The sequence below is a fragment of the Oryza sativa genome, chromosome 8 (genome assembly GCF_034140825.1).
Source record: "Oryza sativa Japonica Group chromosome 8, ASM3414082v1".
NCBI classification, from domain to species: domain Eukaryota; kingdom Viridiplantae; phylum Streptophyta; class Magnoliopsida; order Poales; family Poaceae; genus Oryza; species Oryza sativa.
The window spans coordinates 9277929-9297883 of NC_089042.1; the positions used below are offsets into that span (position 1 = coordinate 9277929).

Genomic DNA, 19955 nt, shown 5'->3' on the forward strand with positions numbered 1-19955 from the left:
AAGAGTAAACTGCACTTTACACTAGGTAAAACATATCATATGTTTGTCTTTTTATTTGCATTATATTTATCACATATATTTTACTTCACAGTTTACACTAGGGTAGCTAGCTTGAAATAAGTTTCACCTGATAACAGGATGCATATATCATATATAATACCCAGAAAAATTTCTTGAAATTTTGTAAAATTTGAACGAAACTTCATTAATGTGCCCTAAATACAAGAAGCCTCATAAGTTTCACTCATATTTTATAATATTTCATATGATTATATGACGCAACCTATAGCAAAATTAGAACTTATTTAATAGGGAACATATTCTATATACACAAGCTATCTATGCACACCAATAACCAAATATTATAGAAAATTTTAGAAAAAAATGAACGAATACTTCCAATAGTATTACACCTTTGTGTGAAAGTTTATCTTCAAATTCGTTATATTTTAGCCATAACAAAAAAGAAAAAATTCTGATAGATTTTCACTATTAAAGCTATCAATTTTTCATTTTTTGTTACAACTAAATATAATGAATTTTGAATATGAAACTCTGCAACATGTGTAATACTGTTAGAAGTGCATGTCCAATTTTTTCTAAAATTTTTCATGACATTAGTTAGTTAGTGTGCACGAAGCGTACACGGAAAGCTTATATGCATAGGATATATTCCCATTTTACTATACCCAAGCGTCAAGTGAAAACATCTATATATCGAACTTAATCCAAAGTGAAATGAGCTACACTCTATCCGGTGTAAATTCAGTTTACTTTAAGAGAAAAAGGACTGTAAAGCCATTATTATACAGTGATTCCACCATCACTTTCCACATGAGACAAGTGGCAGGAAAGGTTAAGTTAAAAAGATAAGTGATGGAGAGATTAAAAAAAGGGACAGATGAACACATTAGCAACTGAACTTGCCCGAAAGGCATTATTGATGGTGCTCACACCGATCCACAACTTTTCCAGCATAATTACAGACTAAAACGTGTTACCTAAGATCTCTGCCTCAATAGTAGCATGTATTATGACCACTTATTAGTGACAAGTTGTACCCTGAAAACTAAGTTTATCTGCCTCTGAGAAGGCTTTTAGATCCACCACTCTTCTCTCTCTCTCTTATGGGCTTTTATGTTAATAAGACAAAATGGTGCATGATCCATATATATCTTTTGTCACATGGAAAGGCACTTTAACAAATGCATACTCTTTGCAAAGTTTTCAGTCACCCAACTAGATCAATAAAAAATAATGAGAGTGCTGCAAAGTACAAAGCTAGATAATTAATCTAATCGAGCCAACTTGAGTGAGTAATAAAGAAATTAGCAATGCCACGTGTCCTCGTCACATGCACATAGAAAGTAATCCCTCTGACGATTCACAGACACAATTGCCACTGAAGTTGAAGTCCCTTTGAACAGCAATAAGCTCTATCATTAGTGTAATTCAGGGGTATAATTGTCATTGTGACTCATGCAGGTTAGCTTGTAATTAAAAAAGTTAAGCTTCCCTGATGGAACCTAACATTAATAGAATAAACAAGCATAGAATGTTTCCAAGTTGATTTGAGTTGGTGATCTGCCACATCAATGTGGGCCCACAATTAGGCCAAAAAGTTGCTATTTGGTTCTCACCAAAAGTTTTTCCAATAAAGAAAACAACAAGATGCCTCGGGTCCAACGTAGTATTGGTGGATCAAATCATACCACATAACTAAACACAGAATTAAATAGTGATGGTTAAACTTAGTGGCAGGGAGCCACCTAATTGGCCACATGACATACAAAATAACAAAAAAAAAACTCTGATGATATTTTATAGCATAATATTTCATATTGAGTTTTTTAACTAGTATAATCTTTTGATGATTCAAGTGAGAAAGTATAGCAAGCAAGCAAGAAAGGAAAGGTAACCATTGCATGCAAGAAGTGATACTTGATATGTATGGTCAACCTTTAACATCCAAAAGATAAAGTGCAGCTATCTAGTGTGAAATGTTGTCATAGTGTATAAAGCTGTGAGAAACCGAGCAATGCCTTTAGATTCTTATTTTAGAAAGTTTCTGAAAATTTGTGAGAAAAAGTAGGGTTCGACCTGGACCACGGTATGGGCGTGTGGCCAAAGATTCATCACTAGATTCAATCAAGATAACGATGTGTTATAATGATAAGCAAGAAATTTATGTGAAGAATAATAAAAGTTTAAAAAAAACACAACTATCAGCAAACATGAATGTCACGTTTTTCCATATTTCTTGAACAGAATATCAACTTTCAATAAAGTTGACCTACTTTACAGTTGGTACCAATTCAAGAGATAAGCTCCCAAAAAGGGTTACAATCAAAACAGCCTGAATCAACTTTTCTTCCCTGTCAATAAATATATTCACATCAGACAAGTACAAAACACACAGAGCAAAACTTCTGATATATTCACATCTTTGCAACCTGATGCATTTCAAATGGCTCATGCATTACAAGAAGTGATTTGAGCACATTTGGTTCCAGGCCAAGAAAATTATTGCACAATATCATTATTTACTTCCTCTACACCGATCAATCCTTGCAACATTAGGAAGAAGCAAAAGAAAACCTTTTTTTTGTTTCAATCAACACAGCTATAAAATATATCAAAACTATAGATCATATTTGGGTGTTATAAGATCTATAACCTCCATGCCTATTTGGTGGTCAATGGACATTTCTCCCTCCCTCCTATGTGCTTCAGATAGTAACCTCCCCTAGCTTATAACAGGGAGTTGTTCTCCCCAATATTTACATATCTACCATACAAAGAATTTATCTCCCCCCAGTTCCCTCTCTACATGCCATCAATGGCGATCGTTACCGCCACCGGTAGCCCTTCCCTGCCCCCTCCCCACCTTGGCAATGCCTTGGCTGCAACTGCTGTAAGACGAATGATAGAGCGCCCGCTATCATGTTTCACATTGTGCCACAATCGCTCAATGCTCGGCTTGAGCACTTTCTCGGCCCAGTCCTCAATCTTCTCGTCGGTAAGCCAGACACTGCCAACCATCCAATCGACGGCATCTTCATCAATCCTGAATGAGCTGCTGCTCCCCATGACCGATTCAAATTTCGCCGATATGCAATCTGTAACCGTCTTCCTGAATGGCGTGAAGTCAACAGGTCGGAACACAATGGCATCATCGACAAGTTCCAATATATCAGAGCCAGGGGCCGGTGTTGATCGCTTGACTGCAAGCTGCCCTTTCTCCTGCTCTTGTTCCACCGAGACATCACTGGAATTATGTGAGCCCTCAGTGTCATCCAAGGCGCCGACTGCCAAATTGAGGTCAAGTGACAGACCGTGACTACTGGACAGTTCTTTTGCTAACTTTGCAGGGCGAACATCATCGCATAGCCAATCTGCTCGGTGCTTGACCTGTTTGTCACCAATCGAGAGCTCTAGTTGCCAACTCGAACTTGTTGACTCCAACATCCTCTCTTCACCTCGTAGCAGAGTCTCAACGTTTGATCCCTTGAGCTCCTCGGGTACCCAGTTTGTGGTGAGCACAAATATGACATTACCAAGGCTGACCTCACGCCCACGGGAGTCTGGTAGGCGACCGGTCTCCATTGCCCGTTTGATCTTTCCATGCACAACAACGTCCACTTGATCGATGCCCTCCAGAACAATCACCGAGAATGGGTTCTGCCGAACTGCCTCAGTGACCCGGTCGAGTGCAGTTTTTCCCCAGAAACCCATGTTAGGACCATCATTGCCGACCCTGCCCAACCGGGAGTCACCACCAAAGTTCACGACGACTGGTCTGGTGTTTGCCATCAGCTCAGACAATGCGTTCACCATCTTCCTCTTACCAGCTTGATCAGGGCCAACAAACAGGAGCCACATGTCACCCCTTGTCCCAACGTTCCGCCGCTTCCCGCTGCCAGATCTGCATTGTATTACAACAGCAGCAATGGCTGAAGCGGCATCTGACTGCCAGCTGACCTTCTCTGTAAGCCCCTTGAGGAGCCTCTTGAAGGATTCAATATCAGAAATTCCAGCAATCTTGGCCTTTTGTAGAGCCGTTAGTCCTTCACAACTTTCCTTCTGCTCATTCTCCACAGCAGGATTCGTGCCCGGGTCCAAGCGACAGAGCACAAGGTCAGTTTTCACTGGGCTGGCAGGAGGGCTCTTACGGAGCTCAAGGGTCGGCGCAACCGAGGGCTTCTCCCAACTGGGATTCATCTTAAGAGTGGGGACAGCGGCACCCCTTGCGACCCCCAATTTGGGCTCGACGGGTGGGCGTGGCGTGAATGTGGCAAGAGGCACGGAGAGCGCCGGTGCCATGGGACAGGCGGAGTGGATTCGGGCACACGTCTCGCGCCATTTCCTCTCAAGCTCATCTTTGCTCCTCTTAAGTTTCAGCTCTTGCTCCTTGGCCTGTAATAAAGAAACAAAAAACACCATATATTAATGGCGATTCCGGTAGAAGAGAGCTTGATGTTTACCCAAGATTTCGACAGGGGAAAAACACATACCTTATTTTGATCATTGCTGAGCTGCAGCCAGTGTGGCAATCCAGGCTTGGCAGCCTCAGGGCGGGACGCCGGCTTATCCGTCTGCTCGGCCTCAAGCTTAGCGAGCTCGCGCTCATAGCTACCCTTGCAAAGCAAGCACATGGCCGGCTTTGCTGCCGGAGACTGGTCGCTCCCCGGAGGCGGCCACCGGAGCGCCGTTGGTGTCACTGGCATAGGCCGAAGTGCAGGTGATAGCATCCCCATCGAGCTGTTGAGAATTCCACTGCCTCCAGGCCTACACAATCCAATAATAATTCATCAAATTGACAGGAATTGAGCTACAGTTATGAGATTGAACACAAAAGTAGAAGCGTACTGTTGTTACACAAAAAGCAACTACTACCTTTTTCAGGATTTCAACCATCATAGTGAATTAAAAAAAACCTTAATCAAAGCAAAAATTTCCCCACCAAATGAAATCTTCTCCCAGGTGAAACAAATTCACACCAAACAATTTTTTTTGTAAGAAATCAAGATTGAATCAGGCAGGGGAAAGAGATGGACGCACCGGAGAGCTGAGCCGGCGGCGGCGGCGGCGATCGGCGCGCCGCCGCGGGCGATGGGCACGGCGTGGAGGTCCCACTCCGCCTCCATCCCCGGGTGGTAGACCTTGCAGCGGAGGTAGGTGGTGCACGCCGCCGTGCAGACGGCCCACACGCCGGCGCGCCCGAATCGACGGAGAAGGCGCCCCATCTCCGCCACCGCGGCCTTGCCCCCTTCCGACGCCGCCGCCGCGGGCCCGTCGACGAGCCACTTGAGGTCGCCGAGGTCAAGGACCACGCCGCCGTGCTCGCCGAGGAGCCTCTCGACCACCGCGCCCAGGTCCCCGATCCTCGCCGCCATCGCCGCCTTGTCGCCGGCGAGCTTGGCGAGCTCCGCCTCCAGAGGAAGAACCTTCGCGCCGGCGAGGGCCGGGAAGCCGGCCGTCGGGATCCTCCGGATTGCCTCCTTGAGCACCGCGTCCGGGCCGGCGTCGCCGACGAGCACCGGGTTGCGGCGCGTCGGCTTGAGCATGACGTCGATCACCTTGCGCGCATCGTCGCCACCGCCGCCGCCGCCGCCGCTGGCGACGGCGGCGGCGGCTGCGAGGCGAGGGTTGAGGTATGCGTTGGCCGCGCCGGCGCGCGGGAGTGGGGATGGCGACGGGGAGAGCGGGCCGGGCCCGGCCGTCGTGGTGGAGGCCGCGGCGGAGGGGCACGGCGAGGGGGCGGAGAGCGACTGCTCGATGATGGACTTGACGGCGGCGGAGGAGAAGGACGCCTCCCGCATGACGCGGCTGACGGAGGGGTCGTCGAGGATGGACAGCACGAGCTGCTCGAGCTCCACCTTGACGGCGAGGAGCGGCTGCTGCGCCGCCTCGGGGCACCCACGCCGCTGCTGCGCCTGCGCCCGCTTGAGCGCCGCGACGAGCGCGTTCGACACGGGCGGCGACGCCCCCGCCCCATGCGCCGCCGCAGCCGCCGCCGCAGCAGCCGGGAGCCTATCCAGCGCGACGGAGAAGCAGAGCTCGAGCGCGCGGCAGTGCAGCGGGTGCGCCCCCGCCCCCGCCCCCGCCGCCGCGCCACCACCCCCACCCACCCCCGCCGCCGACGCCGCCCTCGCGCAGGCCTGCCTGAGCAGCCCCGCCGGCGCGGCAAGAAGCGCGGCGGCGACGTGCAGCGGCGTGGTCTGCCCATGCCGGCGCCGCCCAGCCTCATCCATGGCCCTCGCCAGCGCGGCCGCGGCTTCCGGCGTGAGCGTCTGCTGTATGGTGCTAAGATCCGCCCTCATCTTGATCTTCCCCAACTCATCAATCGATCAAACACCACCCCTCCACCCAAAATTCACACCACCCTCGCCGCCGCCAAGAACCCAACCCAACCCCACCCAAGAAGAGGCAGCAAAGGGGATGGAGAGGCGGAGGCAACGAGACGAAGACGACGACGAGGAGGAGTCGAGGAGTAGTAGCACTAGTAGTAGTAGTAGTACACCACTTCACCGCAAGGGAAGGGAAGGAGAGAGGAGGAGGAGGAGGAGGAGGAGGAGGCGAAATGCGAATAGAATCTTCGTCTTCGCGCAGCCCTGCGTTGTTTGTTGTTTGTTACATTTGCCCGCTTGGGGCAGAGGAGATTTTTTATTTATAATTTTTTTACCTGCTTTTTCCTTTTCTTGATTTTTTTTGCTCTTCTTTTTCATTTGTTACTACTATTATTACTTTTTTTTCTAAAGTGGAGTACAACCTTGGTACAAAATAAGTTTTTTAATTCATCCCGCGCATACCAATACAAAATCAAATATAAATATGATTATTGATTTTTTATCTATTCTTAATGTATTTATTTTTCTAATTTCACAAACTCTGCGATAAATTACTCATAAGTGAATTTGTTTTGTGACAAACGGGAGAAGTCAAAAATAAATATTTTGACCAATGTATTTATTTTCTACCTTTGCAAACTCTAATATAATGATTACTTAAAAAGTAAATTTGTCTTGGAACAAACGAAAGAAGCAAAAATGATTTTATTTTGGAAACAGAAATAATATATTCATTAAATACTGTAGCGTGAATGCTTTTTGAGAGTAATAAAAAATGAATTTCTATTTTGGGTGTTTGTGCGAGGGTGTGGGTTTGAGGTAAGGAAAAGGAAAGGGTTGCGTCGCGTCACCACTTTCCGCCATCCGTCCCCCCGCTTGCAAACGTGAATGTTTCCTCTTTTTTCTTAATCACCTTTTTCTTTTCTTTTCTTTTCTTTTTCTTATTATTCTTTTTTTCTTTTCTCAGTGCGAAAAGGAAAGGGGTTAACTTTGACAATACAAGAGGGGTAGTAATTAACCGCGTTTTGATGGTAAGATGCGAGACTTTTTGAGCGGTAAAAGGAGCTTTGCATCCGGTTATTTATTTAAATTAACAGCTCTGTTATTTTTCCCAACATGGTAGATACTACTAGCATTTTTCTAATTTTATATGCGCATGTTTATGATAGTTTTATCAATATATTTGCGAATTGCGATGGCTTATATACATTTGCATTTGCTAAATAATTTTCACGTTCGTTTTATAGTTAAGTTGGTTTGCAAATTGTATGTGATCTTGTAATTATAGGTGTGAAGATGTCCAATTCCTCGAATATAGATATTGTACGGTTGGCACACTATGTAATCCATTTTGGGAATTAGTTGCAAGTCTAGGGATATAATTCTGGCTTTAAATACTTCCCTTTAAATTTCTTTTGACATGTTTATCAACATTGGTTGTTACGGTTCCACATAAAACATCAATCTGAAGGACTGGCGATTTTTAAAATTTTATTAAACCATTCCTACCAATTCTTTACAATAAAACCTTCCTCATCCAATTTCCAATTTTGGATGCTTCAGGCTTCAGCAATGTTAATACTACCACATGCAAATTAAAAGATCACAGCATGGTCAGGAGGCTTATTAAAAAATATACATATATAAAGCTTTTAATATATAAAAAGAAACAGAGAAAATAGAACACATGTGTGCCTTCATAATCACACAAAATACTTGCACATCTATGCCTTCATAATCACACAAAATACACAGCTTATCTTTTTTGAGGAAATTAAATATGTAGCTTATCTTGTTTGTCATCTCGATCGTTTTCTTCACAATTATGTGGCCTGCAGAACAAACTGGTTTCTTGTGGCTGCCAACTTATCTTGCAAAGTAGAAGTAGTATAGGTATAGGCTATAGCTTGTTGTGTCCTTGAATGCAATATTCATTCTTATCAAGGGGCATCTTGCATTATTTTGTCCACAAAAAGGCACCTTTGTCATATCTACCCCGGGTCCCGGGCACACGGTGACTTGAAAGTAAACATGATTAGTTGTTAATCCAGTTGCTTTGCTAGTGGATGAAAGCTTGATGCGACGTGTGGGTTAATTTTTTTTACTTATAATTTCCACTGCCTTGACAGTTGATTTTATTTTATTTTTAGGGTGATGAATGAAAGGTAGGGGAATAAAAATATCTTTTTTGAGATGATCGAGATGGTTGGCCGTCACTTCGAGATATAGTAATTTTTGCTCGGTCGCCCAAAGGGTAAACTGGTATCTCGAAGTAAAAAAATTCAGAATATAATCTTTCTGTCAATTATATAGTACCTCTTCGTAAAAAAAAATCAATCATAGTAGCTATGAAACTGAACACACTTATGTTTATTCGTAGCTAGGAGTTAGTTTTTATGGGATGGAGTAGTAATTCTAAACTGTATTGTTTCTCTGTGTGAATGGTTTGTGCTGTCAAGCTACCTGTGTGAATGAATTAACCTGAGTTATGAAAAAAAAAGAAGCAATCGTGTTATATTTTCGTGCCTTTATATGTAAGTCAGTTTAGCTAAATTTGGTGAAAATATTATTTCAAATAAACAGAGGAAATAGTCAGCCTATCACTTTCTAGATAGTGAGCCACGATTAATAGCTCGACGACTGTTCTAGATTTCAATAACTAGGTAGTTAAACAGTCGCGTCAAGTAATTACTACACATCAAAAGCCAAAAGCACGTACACACACACACACACACACACACATATATATATATATATATATATATATATATATATATATATATATATATATATATATATATATATATATATATATATATATATATATATATATATATATATATATATATATATATATATATATATATATATATATGAGATATCTCCTCCAGGGCATAACTATCATAGTCAAGAAATCGATCTTGGCCGCACACTTGCTCATGGATGGTCCCTTATTTATGAAGCTACCAGCTAAGTTGTCTGCTTAGTTTTACAATAATTTTTCCCTAAAAGGTCTGTTCTAGGTCACGTTTAGGAAAAAAATTGAGGCTAGCTAAAAATGCTCATTTTCTCGGATAGGTTCGTGGACTTAAAAATACTAGGTGAAACCCCGCACGTTGCTGCAGGAGTTTAAGTATGATAATAATAAATAAAAATAATATGTAAAATAGCTACACAACATAAGATTATATAAGTTAACGTGGCTTATGATAATTTAAATTTAAATGATATATAGAATGATGATTCAAATGTAAAAGTAAACTGATATGACTTTCTGAAAGAAAAAAAGTATTGAAATAGTTTGGACCGTAGATTAATCATCTAAAGACTAAAAATAATTGAGGTGATATGGATTAATGAGAGAAGAAAAGGGAGAGATAATTTGGACCATAGATTAATCATTTAGGCACTAAAAAGAATTATATGATATGACTTAATGAGAGAAAAGAGAAATAACATTAACTAAGTGAGGATGAATTATATAGGTACATAGCATATTATAAAAAATAATGAATATATTGAAATATTATATAAATTATGTGGGATGATGATTTAACATGCTTGTATTTTAAAAGCTCTAAAATTTAATAAATTATAAAATTATAGATAATATAATATGTTTGCATGAAGTTTAAATTTAATGGTTGTTAGTGGATGATGATGTGGCATCTTTGCATGTTAAGCTTTAGGAGTTAGTGGGTTATAACTTTACAATAAGATAGGATACACAGGAAGGTTAGACAATGTAAAGATATTAAGATAAATATTAATTTGATTATTATGTGGGGTATTTTAATTTATTTCTAGATCATTACATATTTATTTATAAAAGTTTATTTGTATACCTCAACAAAAGTAAAAGTCTACTCGTATGCCAAACCTGCACTGCACGTCTGAATAAAGAAAGTTTGTCGGAATCTCGGAGATAATATACCACCTCACACAATTCCGAAATATTGACACACTTCCAGGAAACACCCAAGTAATGGCAGGTGCGACAAACACACCTTCCAATCGAAAAGTGAGAAGCTTATAAACCTTAATTACACAAATGATCTCAACCATGACTTTGTAGGCTAGCGCTGTACACCAGACGTATGTAACAAGTAGTGGATTGGCACACGCTGAACATATATATACGCAAAGGGCTACTCGCTGAATGCCCGCCTGTGAGAGAAGAATCTGTCAACCTGCGTAATCCTTCCTATTTCAGCCTTCTATCCTTTCCTCTCTCTTTTTGATCTAGGTGATTTTATCGCATGGGCTAGGGATGGGGAGAACATGTGGGCCACTCGGGCGCGAGGTGCAGGAGCAGGAGTCGATCGTCTAGTGGCGCTACTCCTAAGTCAGATGAGCCTCACAGCACACACGTGAATTATGTCCTTATCCTTTTTTAACCTTTTGATTTTCAATGTTTGTTTCAAATTCATTTGTAGAAAGTTTATATGCCAAATATTTTCTAGGTAGAATGTTTCTATATATAAAGTTGTTTTTATGTGCCTTTTCTTTTCTTTTTTTGTTTTCAATGTTGTTTTGAATTCATTTGTAGAACGTATGTGTTTGGAATGTTTCTACGTAGAATGTTCCCATCTACAAAGTTTTTTCTGTATAAAGTTTATCGGTACAAAATCACAATGTACTATGAATTGTTTTCTGGACCAATAAATTTCTCATGTGAGTTATTTCAGCCCTAATGGATTGCATAGTTCGGGATGATCATGCATGCTTGTATAGACTTGTTTTCTTCGGGAAAGGGAAAGGCCGCGTGCACCTGGGCCTCTTTTCGCAACGTGTTCGTGCAGCTGGCGCGTGGGCGAGACTAATCGTGCATTAGACCTGCTCATATTCATACCTTTAAAACCAGATAAACACCCATATATATATATATATATATATATATATATATATATATATATATATATATATATATATATATATATATATATATATATATATATATATATATATATATATATCCATTATTTAAGAAAAATTCTTTATTAGGACAATGAATCCTCGGAGTCAAGGGTACTGATGGTAGCACATATCATCATAATGAATACAATGAAAACTTAAATAAAAATTTTAGATATATTTTTATTCTTGCATAAAAAAGATAAATTGTATATTTAATTATTTATTGATAAAAGTGTGCATACCTATGAAAAAATAAAGCATAATTTGTATACCATGAATCCATTAGATATACATATATGAAAGTTTGTGAGAGTGTTATGAGAATACTGTATGACCTCAAGGCTAACACGTGAATACATACACTTTAGGAAACACCAATAGTAGGCATGATGAATTATGTAGGTACATATATTCTAAATCAAATAGCGAGTAATTTAGGTTTGATTGTTTGAAGTTTAGACGATCTCAATGATATTGTAGTCGAGCGACATGTCAGACATGTGTCTTAAATATGGTTGTGTTTGGTGGCCTATTGCTGCGGTTGCACAGCACCAATACATACAACGTATGTGCTGCTGTAGCAGGGGCTGTAGCTGTAGCAATACCCACCGAACAGGCGGTAGATAGTTATACAGTAAAAAATACAATTAAACAAGCTAAACATCCATCTTCACCCTATCTTAGTTTTTCTTTGAAGACTCCAAATATATATATTAAAAGTTAAGACGAGAGTAGCCGCTACCGAATTTAAATCTTAGAATTTAACTTATGGGGATTTAAATTCATCTTTTACATAGCCCCGTCTTCTAGATCGATAAAAACTGGTGATCTTTTGATTTTCAATGTTTGTTTCAAATTCATTTGTAGAAAGTTTATATGCCAAATATTTTCTAGGTAGAATGTTTCTATATATAAAGTTGTTTTTATGTGCCTTTTCTTTTCTTTTTTTGTTTTCAATGTTGTTTTGAATTCATTTGTAGAACGTATGTGTTTGGAATGTTTCTACGTAGAATGTTCCCATCTACAAAGTTTTTTCTGTATAAAGTTTATCGGTACAAAATCACAATGTACTATGAATTGTTTTCTGGACCAATAAATTTCTCATGTGAGTTATTTCAGCCCTAATGGATTGCATAGTTCGGGATGATCATGCATGCTTGTATAGACTTGTTTTCTTCGGGAAAGGGAAAGGCCGCGTGCACCTGGGCCTCTTTTCGCAACGTGTTCGTGCAGCTGGCGCGTGGGCGAGACTAATCGTGCATTAGACCTGCTCATATTCATACCTTTAAAACCAGATAAACACCCATATATATATATATATATATATATATATATATATATATATATATATATATATATATATCCATTATTTAAGAAAAATTCTTTATTAGGACAATGAATCCTCGGAGTCAAGGGTACTGATGGTAGCACATATCATCATAATGAATACAATGAAAACTTAAATAAAAATTTTAGATATATTTTTATTCTTGCATAAAAAAGATAAATTGTATATTTAATTATTTATTGATAAAAGTGTGCATACCTATGAAAAAATAAAGCATAATTTGTATACCATGAATCCATTAGATATACATATATGAAAGTTTGTGAGAGTGTTATGAGAATACTGTATGACCTCAAGGCTAACACGTGAATACATACACTTTAGGAAACACCAATAGTAGGCATGATGAATTATGTAGGTACATATATTCTAAATCAAATAGCGAGTAATTTAGGTTTGATTGTTTGAAGTTTAGACGATCTCAATGATATTGTAGTCGAGCGACATGTCAGACATGTGTCTTAAATATGGTTGTGTTTGGTGGCCTATTGCTGCGGTTGCACAGCACCAATACATACAACGTATGTGCTGCTGTAGCAGGGGCTGTAGCTGTAGCAATACCCACCGAACAGGCGGTAGATAGTTATACAGTAAAAAATACAATTAAACAAGCTAAACATCCATCTTCACCCTATCTTAGTTTTTCTTTGAAGACTCCAAATATATATATTAAAAGTTAAGACGAGAGTAGCCGCTACCGAATTTAAATCTTAGAATTTAACTTATGGGGATTTAAATTCATCTTTTACATAGCCCCGTCTTCTAGATCGATAAAAACTGGTGGCTATAAGTAGAAGTTACAATTACTTATTGTCGGAGGGTTAACTCCTCCACCAGGGAACCGTGAGGCCCCCTTTTTTTGGTTCGGCCGGGGGCAGCGGGTAAAATTTAAGGCTTCGAGAGCGAAACTGAGTCATCTTGAGGGGATCAGGCCCCCCCAAGACGATGAGACAAAAGGGGTTTATACATGTTCGGGCCGCTATGAAGCGTAATACCCTACTCCTGTGGGTACGATTCTTCTGTGCTTAGAAAGCCCCTGGATCCCTGGTATCAAAGCTAGGGTTAGACAAGCTTTGGCTTAGGGATTCTAAGTCCCATCCCCCCTCCTCGCTAGGCATGGTCCTCCTTTTATACTCTAAGGGGATACCACATGTGCTGCGAGTGCTCCCTAGGGAGAAGGAAAAATATTCTCTATATTAAATACATGTCTTGTGCCTTAGCCCAGAAGTTATCTGCACGTCGGTTGCTGCGCGGGGCCCATCAAATCATACAGGGCGCCCTTGTCATTCGCCACTTAATGGATGAGGACTTCCGGGTTCTCGTTCACACCAGAAAACGGGCACCCGAGTCAGTTCAGAGTGGTTGGACCAGCTCTGACCGAGGTAAGAGGCTGTGAAGCCCCTCATCATTATGATGGGACGGGACGGAGCACGCCGCTCGCCGCCTGACACACTGACAGAGCGCGGGTACACAGTCGCTGTCCCATCGGTCATTCAATCGGTCACAGACCGATCAGTCATTGAGGGGCAGCCTCCTCCCTCTAGTCTTATAACCCCCAGGCCCATATCACCGACACCGTCTCATTGGTCATTCAATCGGTCACAGACCGATCAGATGCGCAGCACGCCGCATTAAATACGGCATGGCGCGGTTGCATAGACCGCTTTAAATGCAGTTGGGTGGGCGTTAGGCGCGCCCACCTAACCCTGTACACGTGGGCTGATATGTGGAGGGGGTCGGGGCAACTCGACCCCAAGAGAGGGCGGCCTCCTCCCTCTAGCTGGGAGGGGGCAGCTGCCACAATACCCCGGGCTCGTCCCCCCTCGGGGGGAGCCACGTGGGTTTGGGGGCGGCCCAACCCCAAGCTGGGAGGGGGCTGCCGCCGCAACACCCCGGGCTCGACCCTCCTCGGGGGGAGCCACGTAGGTTTAAGGGCGGCCTCCTCCCTCTAGACATGGTATCCCCGGGCCCATATCACCGACAGTAGCCCCCGGCGTTAGCCCTGACCAAAACATTCTCTACGTGGCCAGGGTTGACACCACTTTCCTAGTCTATCGATGTGGGCCCGGTCTCTTCTCCTTTCTTGGCTGGCACTAAGGCCCATGCACCTTTTTCGCCCCAACCTGAGGGCGACTCGCCAGCCCATACTTTAGGTTGTGAACTTATTTTCTGTATATATTCTGCAAACATTGTTAGATTCTCTCAGGTACATGACCCTGTGTCACACGCTCGTTTGCCCCCCTTGGTAACAAAAAGTTTGTATTCACTTCACCCATTCAAATGATTCTTTGCTAAAAGTGTGGGGGCTACGATTCCTAGCTCTATCCTAGCCTTGCGTCGAGCTCTGGACGCCGTCGACGCCCGAGGCCCCCTGTGCTGGCTCTCCCGTAGCAGCTGGCTTTGGCCCCGCCGGCTGGCTATGACACCCAGCTTGGCTTGATCGCGGGTGAGGATTGCTGGCTATGGAAAGTTCAGTCCTCACGTGGCCAAACCCACGTGAGGTTGGGGTTGGGCCACTCCCAAACCCACGTGGCTCCCCCCGAGGGGGGTCGAGTCCGAGGTGGAGCGGCGGCAGCCCCCTCCCAGCTTGGGGTTGGGCCGCCCCCAAACCCACGTGGCTCCCCCCGAGGGGGGGTCGAGCCCGTGGTGGAGCGGCGGCAGCTCCCTCCCAGCTAGATGGAGGAGGCCGCTCCCAAACCCACGTGGCTTCCCCCGAGGGGGGTCGAGCCCGGGGTGTTGCGACGGCAGCCCCCTTCCAGCTTGGGGTTGGGCCGCCCCCAAACTCACGTGGCTACCCCCGAGGGGGGTCGAGTCCGGGGTGGAGCGGCGGCAGCCCCCTCCCAGCTAGAGGGAGGAGGCCGCCCCCAAACCCACGTGGCTCCACTAGAGGGGGGTCGAGCCCGGGGTGTTGCGGCGGCTGCCCAACCCCAAGCTGGGAGGGGGCTGCCGCCGCAACACCCTGGGCTCGACCCCCTCGAGAGGAGCCACGTGGGTTTAAGGGCGGCCTCCTCCCTCTAGACATGGTACCCCCGGGCCCATATCACCGACAGACGGCGACTGTGTACCCCCGCCCTGTCAGTGTGTCAGGCGGCAAGCGGCGTGCTCCGTCCCGTCCCATCATAATGATGAGGGGCTTCACAGCCTCTTACCCCGGTCAAAGCTGGTCCAACCACTCTGAACTGACCTCGGTTCCCGTTTTCTGGTGTGAACGAGAACCCGGAAGTCCTCATCGATTAAGTGGCGAATGACAAGGGCGCCCTGCATGATTTGATGGGCCCCGCGCAGCAACCGACGTGCAGATAGCTTCTGGGCTAAGGCACAAGACATGTATTTAATATAGAGAATATTTTCCCTTCTCCCTAGGGAGCACTCACAGCACATGTGGTATCCCCTTAGAGTATAAAAGGAGGACCATGCCTAGCAAGGAGGGGGATGGGACTTAGAATCCCTGAGCCAAAGCTTGTCTAACCCTAGCTTGGATACCAGGGATCTAGGGACTTTCTAAGCACAAAAGAATCATACCCACAGGAGTAGGGTATTACGCTTCATAGCGGCCCGTACCTGTATAAACTCCTTTTGTCTCATCGTCTTGGGGGGGCCTGATCCCCTCAAGATGACTTGGTTTCGCTCTCGAAGCCTCAAATTTCACCCGCTGCCCCCGACCGAACTAAAAAAAAAGGGGGCCTCACGGTTCCCTGGTAGAGGAGTTAACCCTCCGACACTTATAGTAGAGACACATTTCTAGGAAATACTAACATAACAATAGGTGTGGCAAACTATGGCATACACAACTTTCAATCAAAAAGCAAGAAGTTTATAGACTTTAAGTACACAAATGATCTAAACCACAACTGTGTAGCCTAGCACAATACACCAGATGTATATAATAAGTAGTGGATTGGCACATGCTGAATATATATACGTATGCAAGGGCTACTCGGTGAATGCCCACGCGTGAGAGGAGAATTTGTTATCCCGCACAATCCTTCTTGTTTCGACCTTCTATCATTTCTTCTTCTTTTTTTATCTAGGTGATTTTATCACATGGGCTAGGGACGAGGAGAACGTGCGGGCCACTTGAGCGCAAGGCGTGGAAGTGGATTGGCCGGTGGCGCTGCTCCTAAGCCAGATGGGCCTCGTGGCCCACATGTGAATTACGTCATTTTCAAATACATCTGTATGCCATATATTTTCCGCAGAATGTTTCTATGTATAAAGTTGTTTTTATGTGTCTTTTCTTTTTTAAAGATTGTTGTTTCAAATTCATTTGTAAAAAGTTTGTGTTTGGAATGTTAGTATGTAAAATGTACCCGTGTATAAAGTTTTCTCCATATAAAGTATTTAGTATGTGTTTATAAAGTTTATGAGTACAAAATCACAATGTTCCTGTATACAGAGTTTTATCCATATAAAGTGCAAATTCCCAATGTACTATAAATTGTTCTCCGGGCCACAATCTACTCATGTGAGTTTCTTCGGCCCTAATGGATTGCATAAGGTCAGTCACGTCTGCTTGTATAGTCTTTTCTTCTTGGGGAAAGGGAAAGGCTGTGAGCACCTAGGCATTTTTCTGTGACGTGTCCGTGCACGCGCTTGAGACTAATTGTGCGTTAGACCTACCCATATTCATACCTTTAAAACCAGATGAATGCGCATATCCTATCTTCCTATATAGTTATATAGTTAATACCCACTAAGAGGCATTTACTCCTATAAAGCAAAGCATGCAAGTAGCCACATCATCAATAATTCTAAGCCATCGGATCGTATTAGTACATAGTCATCAGCCGTTGGGTCAAGACGCTACTCATCCATCTAATTTAATCATTGATTACCCATCCAGTCACCTCCCTTTTGTAAAATCAAAGGTGTTTTTGATTATTATTCTGTGATGAACAATTGGGCATCGGAGATTATTGGTTTTGTTATTTGGAATTTATTCACGAAGTGGTTTTGGAGATGATTGGATTTACAGGTGAAATACAGGTGCTATCATTTTATGTGGCCGGTTAGACCGGGCTCTGGTAGCCGGTCAGACCGGTATGTAATGCGCGGTCAGACCGGCACAGCTCGCGGTCTGACCGGCCGACTCTGTGTCGGTTTCGGTTTCGAGTTGTTTATTTGGCTATCCGTGATTATTTCATGATCATGACTTCTAGATGGATACTATACGTATGTAATACTATTGTTTGCTACTAATGAGTCAAGTTGGAGATAGCTTGGTCTCCATATGGTTTCTTTGTTTGTTCTATGTGTAGGTGACTCGATGCCTCGGGAGAGTATTTGCGGTGATGGACCAGGAGTCGGATTGGGGATAAGAGGACGTCCGTGGTGGTCAGAGATCATGCGGGATACTTAGGCTAGAGTTGATGCACGTGGTTGATGGAGATTCCATATGGCATACGATGGAGTTATTGTGTGCGTATGGGATGCGGAGTCGAATTTGGAAGGAGTCCAAATTTGGTACGATTGATTATGTAAAGTTTCTTTCTTGTATTAGAGGGTTTCCTAAGGTGTTTAGGACTCTTAGTATGAGTTTGGTTCGTGGCTTTAGGCTGTCTACCTCGGGTATAAATAGAGGGGGAGCGTCAGGCTTCCCGGTATCGCTTTTGAGAGCAATTGAGTTGAGTTTTGAGTTAGGGTTTCGAGTTTAGTCAAAATTTTTGTAAGGAGTGCTATTGGTGCATTTTGTAAACACAGAGAGAAGTAATAAAGTCGTCATCTACTTTAAGAGTTCTTCAATTTGTGTTTCACCAGGTTTCGATGGTCTAACCGACGACTCACCGGCGGTCGGACCGGCGGCAAGGCAGCGGTCAGACCGGCGGCGGCGACAGGCGCGGCAGGCGACATCGGCGGTCAGACCGGTTGATCTATACCGGTCAGACCGGCGGCATCTACTCGGTCAGACCGGCAGATCAATCTCGGTCAGACCGATCTCTGTCGAATTTGAGGGTAACTTTTATTTCTGCTAAAAGTTTTCGGTTTTTAGGTATACCAACCGTTCACCCCCCTCTGGTTGGTTTAGTTCTTGCTATTTGATCCTACACCTTTAGCTCATAATCACGCGTGACATTGTTATCCATTTTGCGCATAATACTATGTTTTCTCCTACCAAGTCCTCCGAGATAATACAAACTTATCTTTTTTTTAATACAACTCAAATTATTATATAAGATGTGAGTTTTTTTTTTGTTATAAACAATTCGATAACATAGGGTAATTAGGTATCATTAACCCAAACCTACTTTTGAAACAAGCTCGAGATAAATCAAAGAGGTGTAGACTACGATATCCAGATTGTGCATGAAAATATCTTTCGTGCATCATAACAAAACACAATGACGTTTAAAAAAATAAAACATGAATTGTATTGTAATAGCAGAGGCTATATGGAGCCACATTATCATTTATTTTGTATATATACAGAGTTAAATGTAATCATTTGACGATAAAACTAGCAAATCCCGCGGCAAGGCGCGGGGTGCCAACTAGTATCAGTTATTTAAGAAAGGCATGTCATTAGATCAGTGAATTGTAGGAGTCAACCATACCGATGGGCAGTGGCGGATGTAGGTTTAAAATACAGATGGGGCGGCAGAGCTAGCCCTAATTAGGTGATGGCACAACGCACAGAAACCATAGTTGCTGGTTCACGGCATTGGCGCAACAGCGGACGGCACGAACATCGAGAAAGTTAACAACGAAGATTGGTAGTCGAACAAACGTATATAACTTGTATGTAGAGAGATGAAAAAAAATGAGAAATTCTATTAGACAATAAAGGGAACCACTTTCAATAGTTCGGGGGTATAAAACGAGATGAAAAATTATTTAGGGGTTTAAGTGCTTCACCAAAATAGTTCAAGTGAGTAAAATGGATTTTTTTATATACTTACCAGTTTAACTATTGACTGTATATTATATTATACGCTAAAGAAATAGAAAGAAAATTGAATTTTATATATGGCCAAAATCAGAAACGGTCAAAATGGTACTACTTATACACGAATATTCATAAATGTTTTTGTTCCTATTTAAATACTTAATTTATCTGATTATTCAGTAGTAGACTGATGACTAATGTATTAGAAATAGGACTAAAATGAGGTTTGGGGGTGTGGCGCGACACGAACCATAGCTGGGCCAGCCGACCCACCCTGTCTAATGGGTGTGTCCGCCACTGCCGATGGGTTGCACATATCTTGTAAAATCAATAAAAAATAGATATATTTTTATTTTTTCCATAAAAAAGATATAATGTATATTTGTTGATAAAGTTAGCATACCTCTATACCAAAGGCTCCATTGGATGTCCATATAGGAAGTTTGTCGGAGCCTTA

General features: G+C 43.0%; 1 protein-coding gene across 1 annotated transcript; it reads right to left on the reverse strand.

Moving 5' to 3' along the window:
- Positions 1 to 2418: 2418 nt before the first annotated feature.
- Positions 2419 to 6640, reverse strand: LOC4345082 (protein SMAX1-like). The gene is made up of 3 exons (NM_001422513.1): positions 5062 to 6640; positions 4515 to 4788; positions 2419 to 4416 (listed from the first exon to the last, which is right to left on the reverse strand). Exons 1-3 carry the CDS (start codon positions 6321 to 6323, stop codon positions 2827 to 2829), a joined length of 3126 nt encoding a protein of 1041 aa, NP_001409442.1. The 5' UTR covers positions 6324 to 6640; the 3' UTR covers positions 2419 to 2826.
- Positions 6641 to 19955: the final 13315 nt, after the last annotated feature.

Bases quoted from the DNA above. Each gene is read 5' to 3' on its own strand.
- LOC4345082 (NM_001422513.1), bottom strand. From the start codon at position 6,323: ATGAGGGCGGATCTTAGCACCATACAGCAGACGCTCACGCCGGAAGCC. The intron at 4,789-5,061 runs GTGCGTCCATCT...TGGATTGTGTAG, and splicing joins GCCGCCGGCTCAGCTCTCCG to GCCTGGAGGCAGTGGAATTC. The intron at 4,417-4,514 runs GTATGTGTTTTT...TCTTTATTACAG, and splicing joins TCAGCAATGATCAAAATAAG to GCCAAGGAGCAAGAGCTGAA.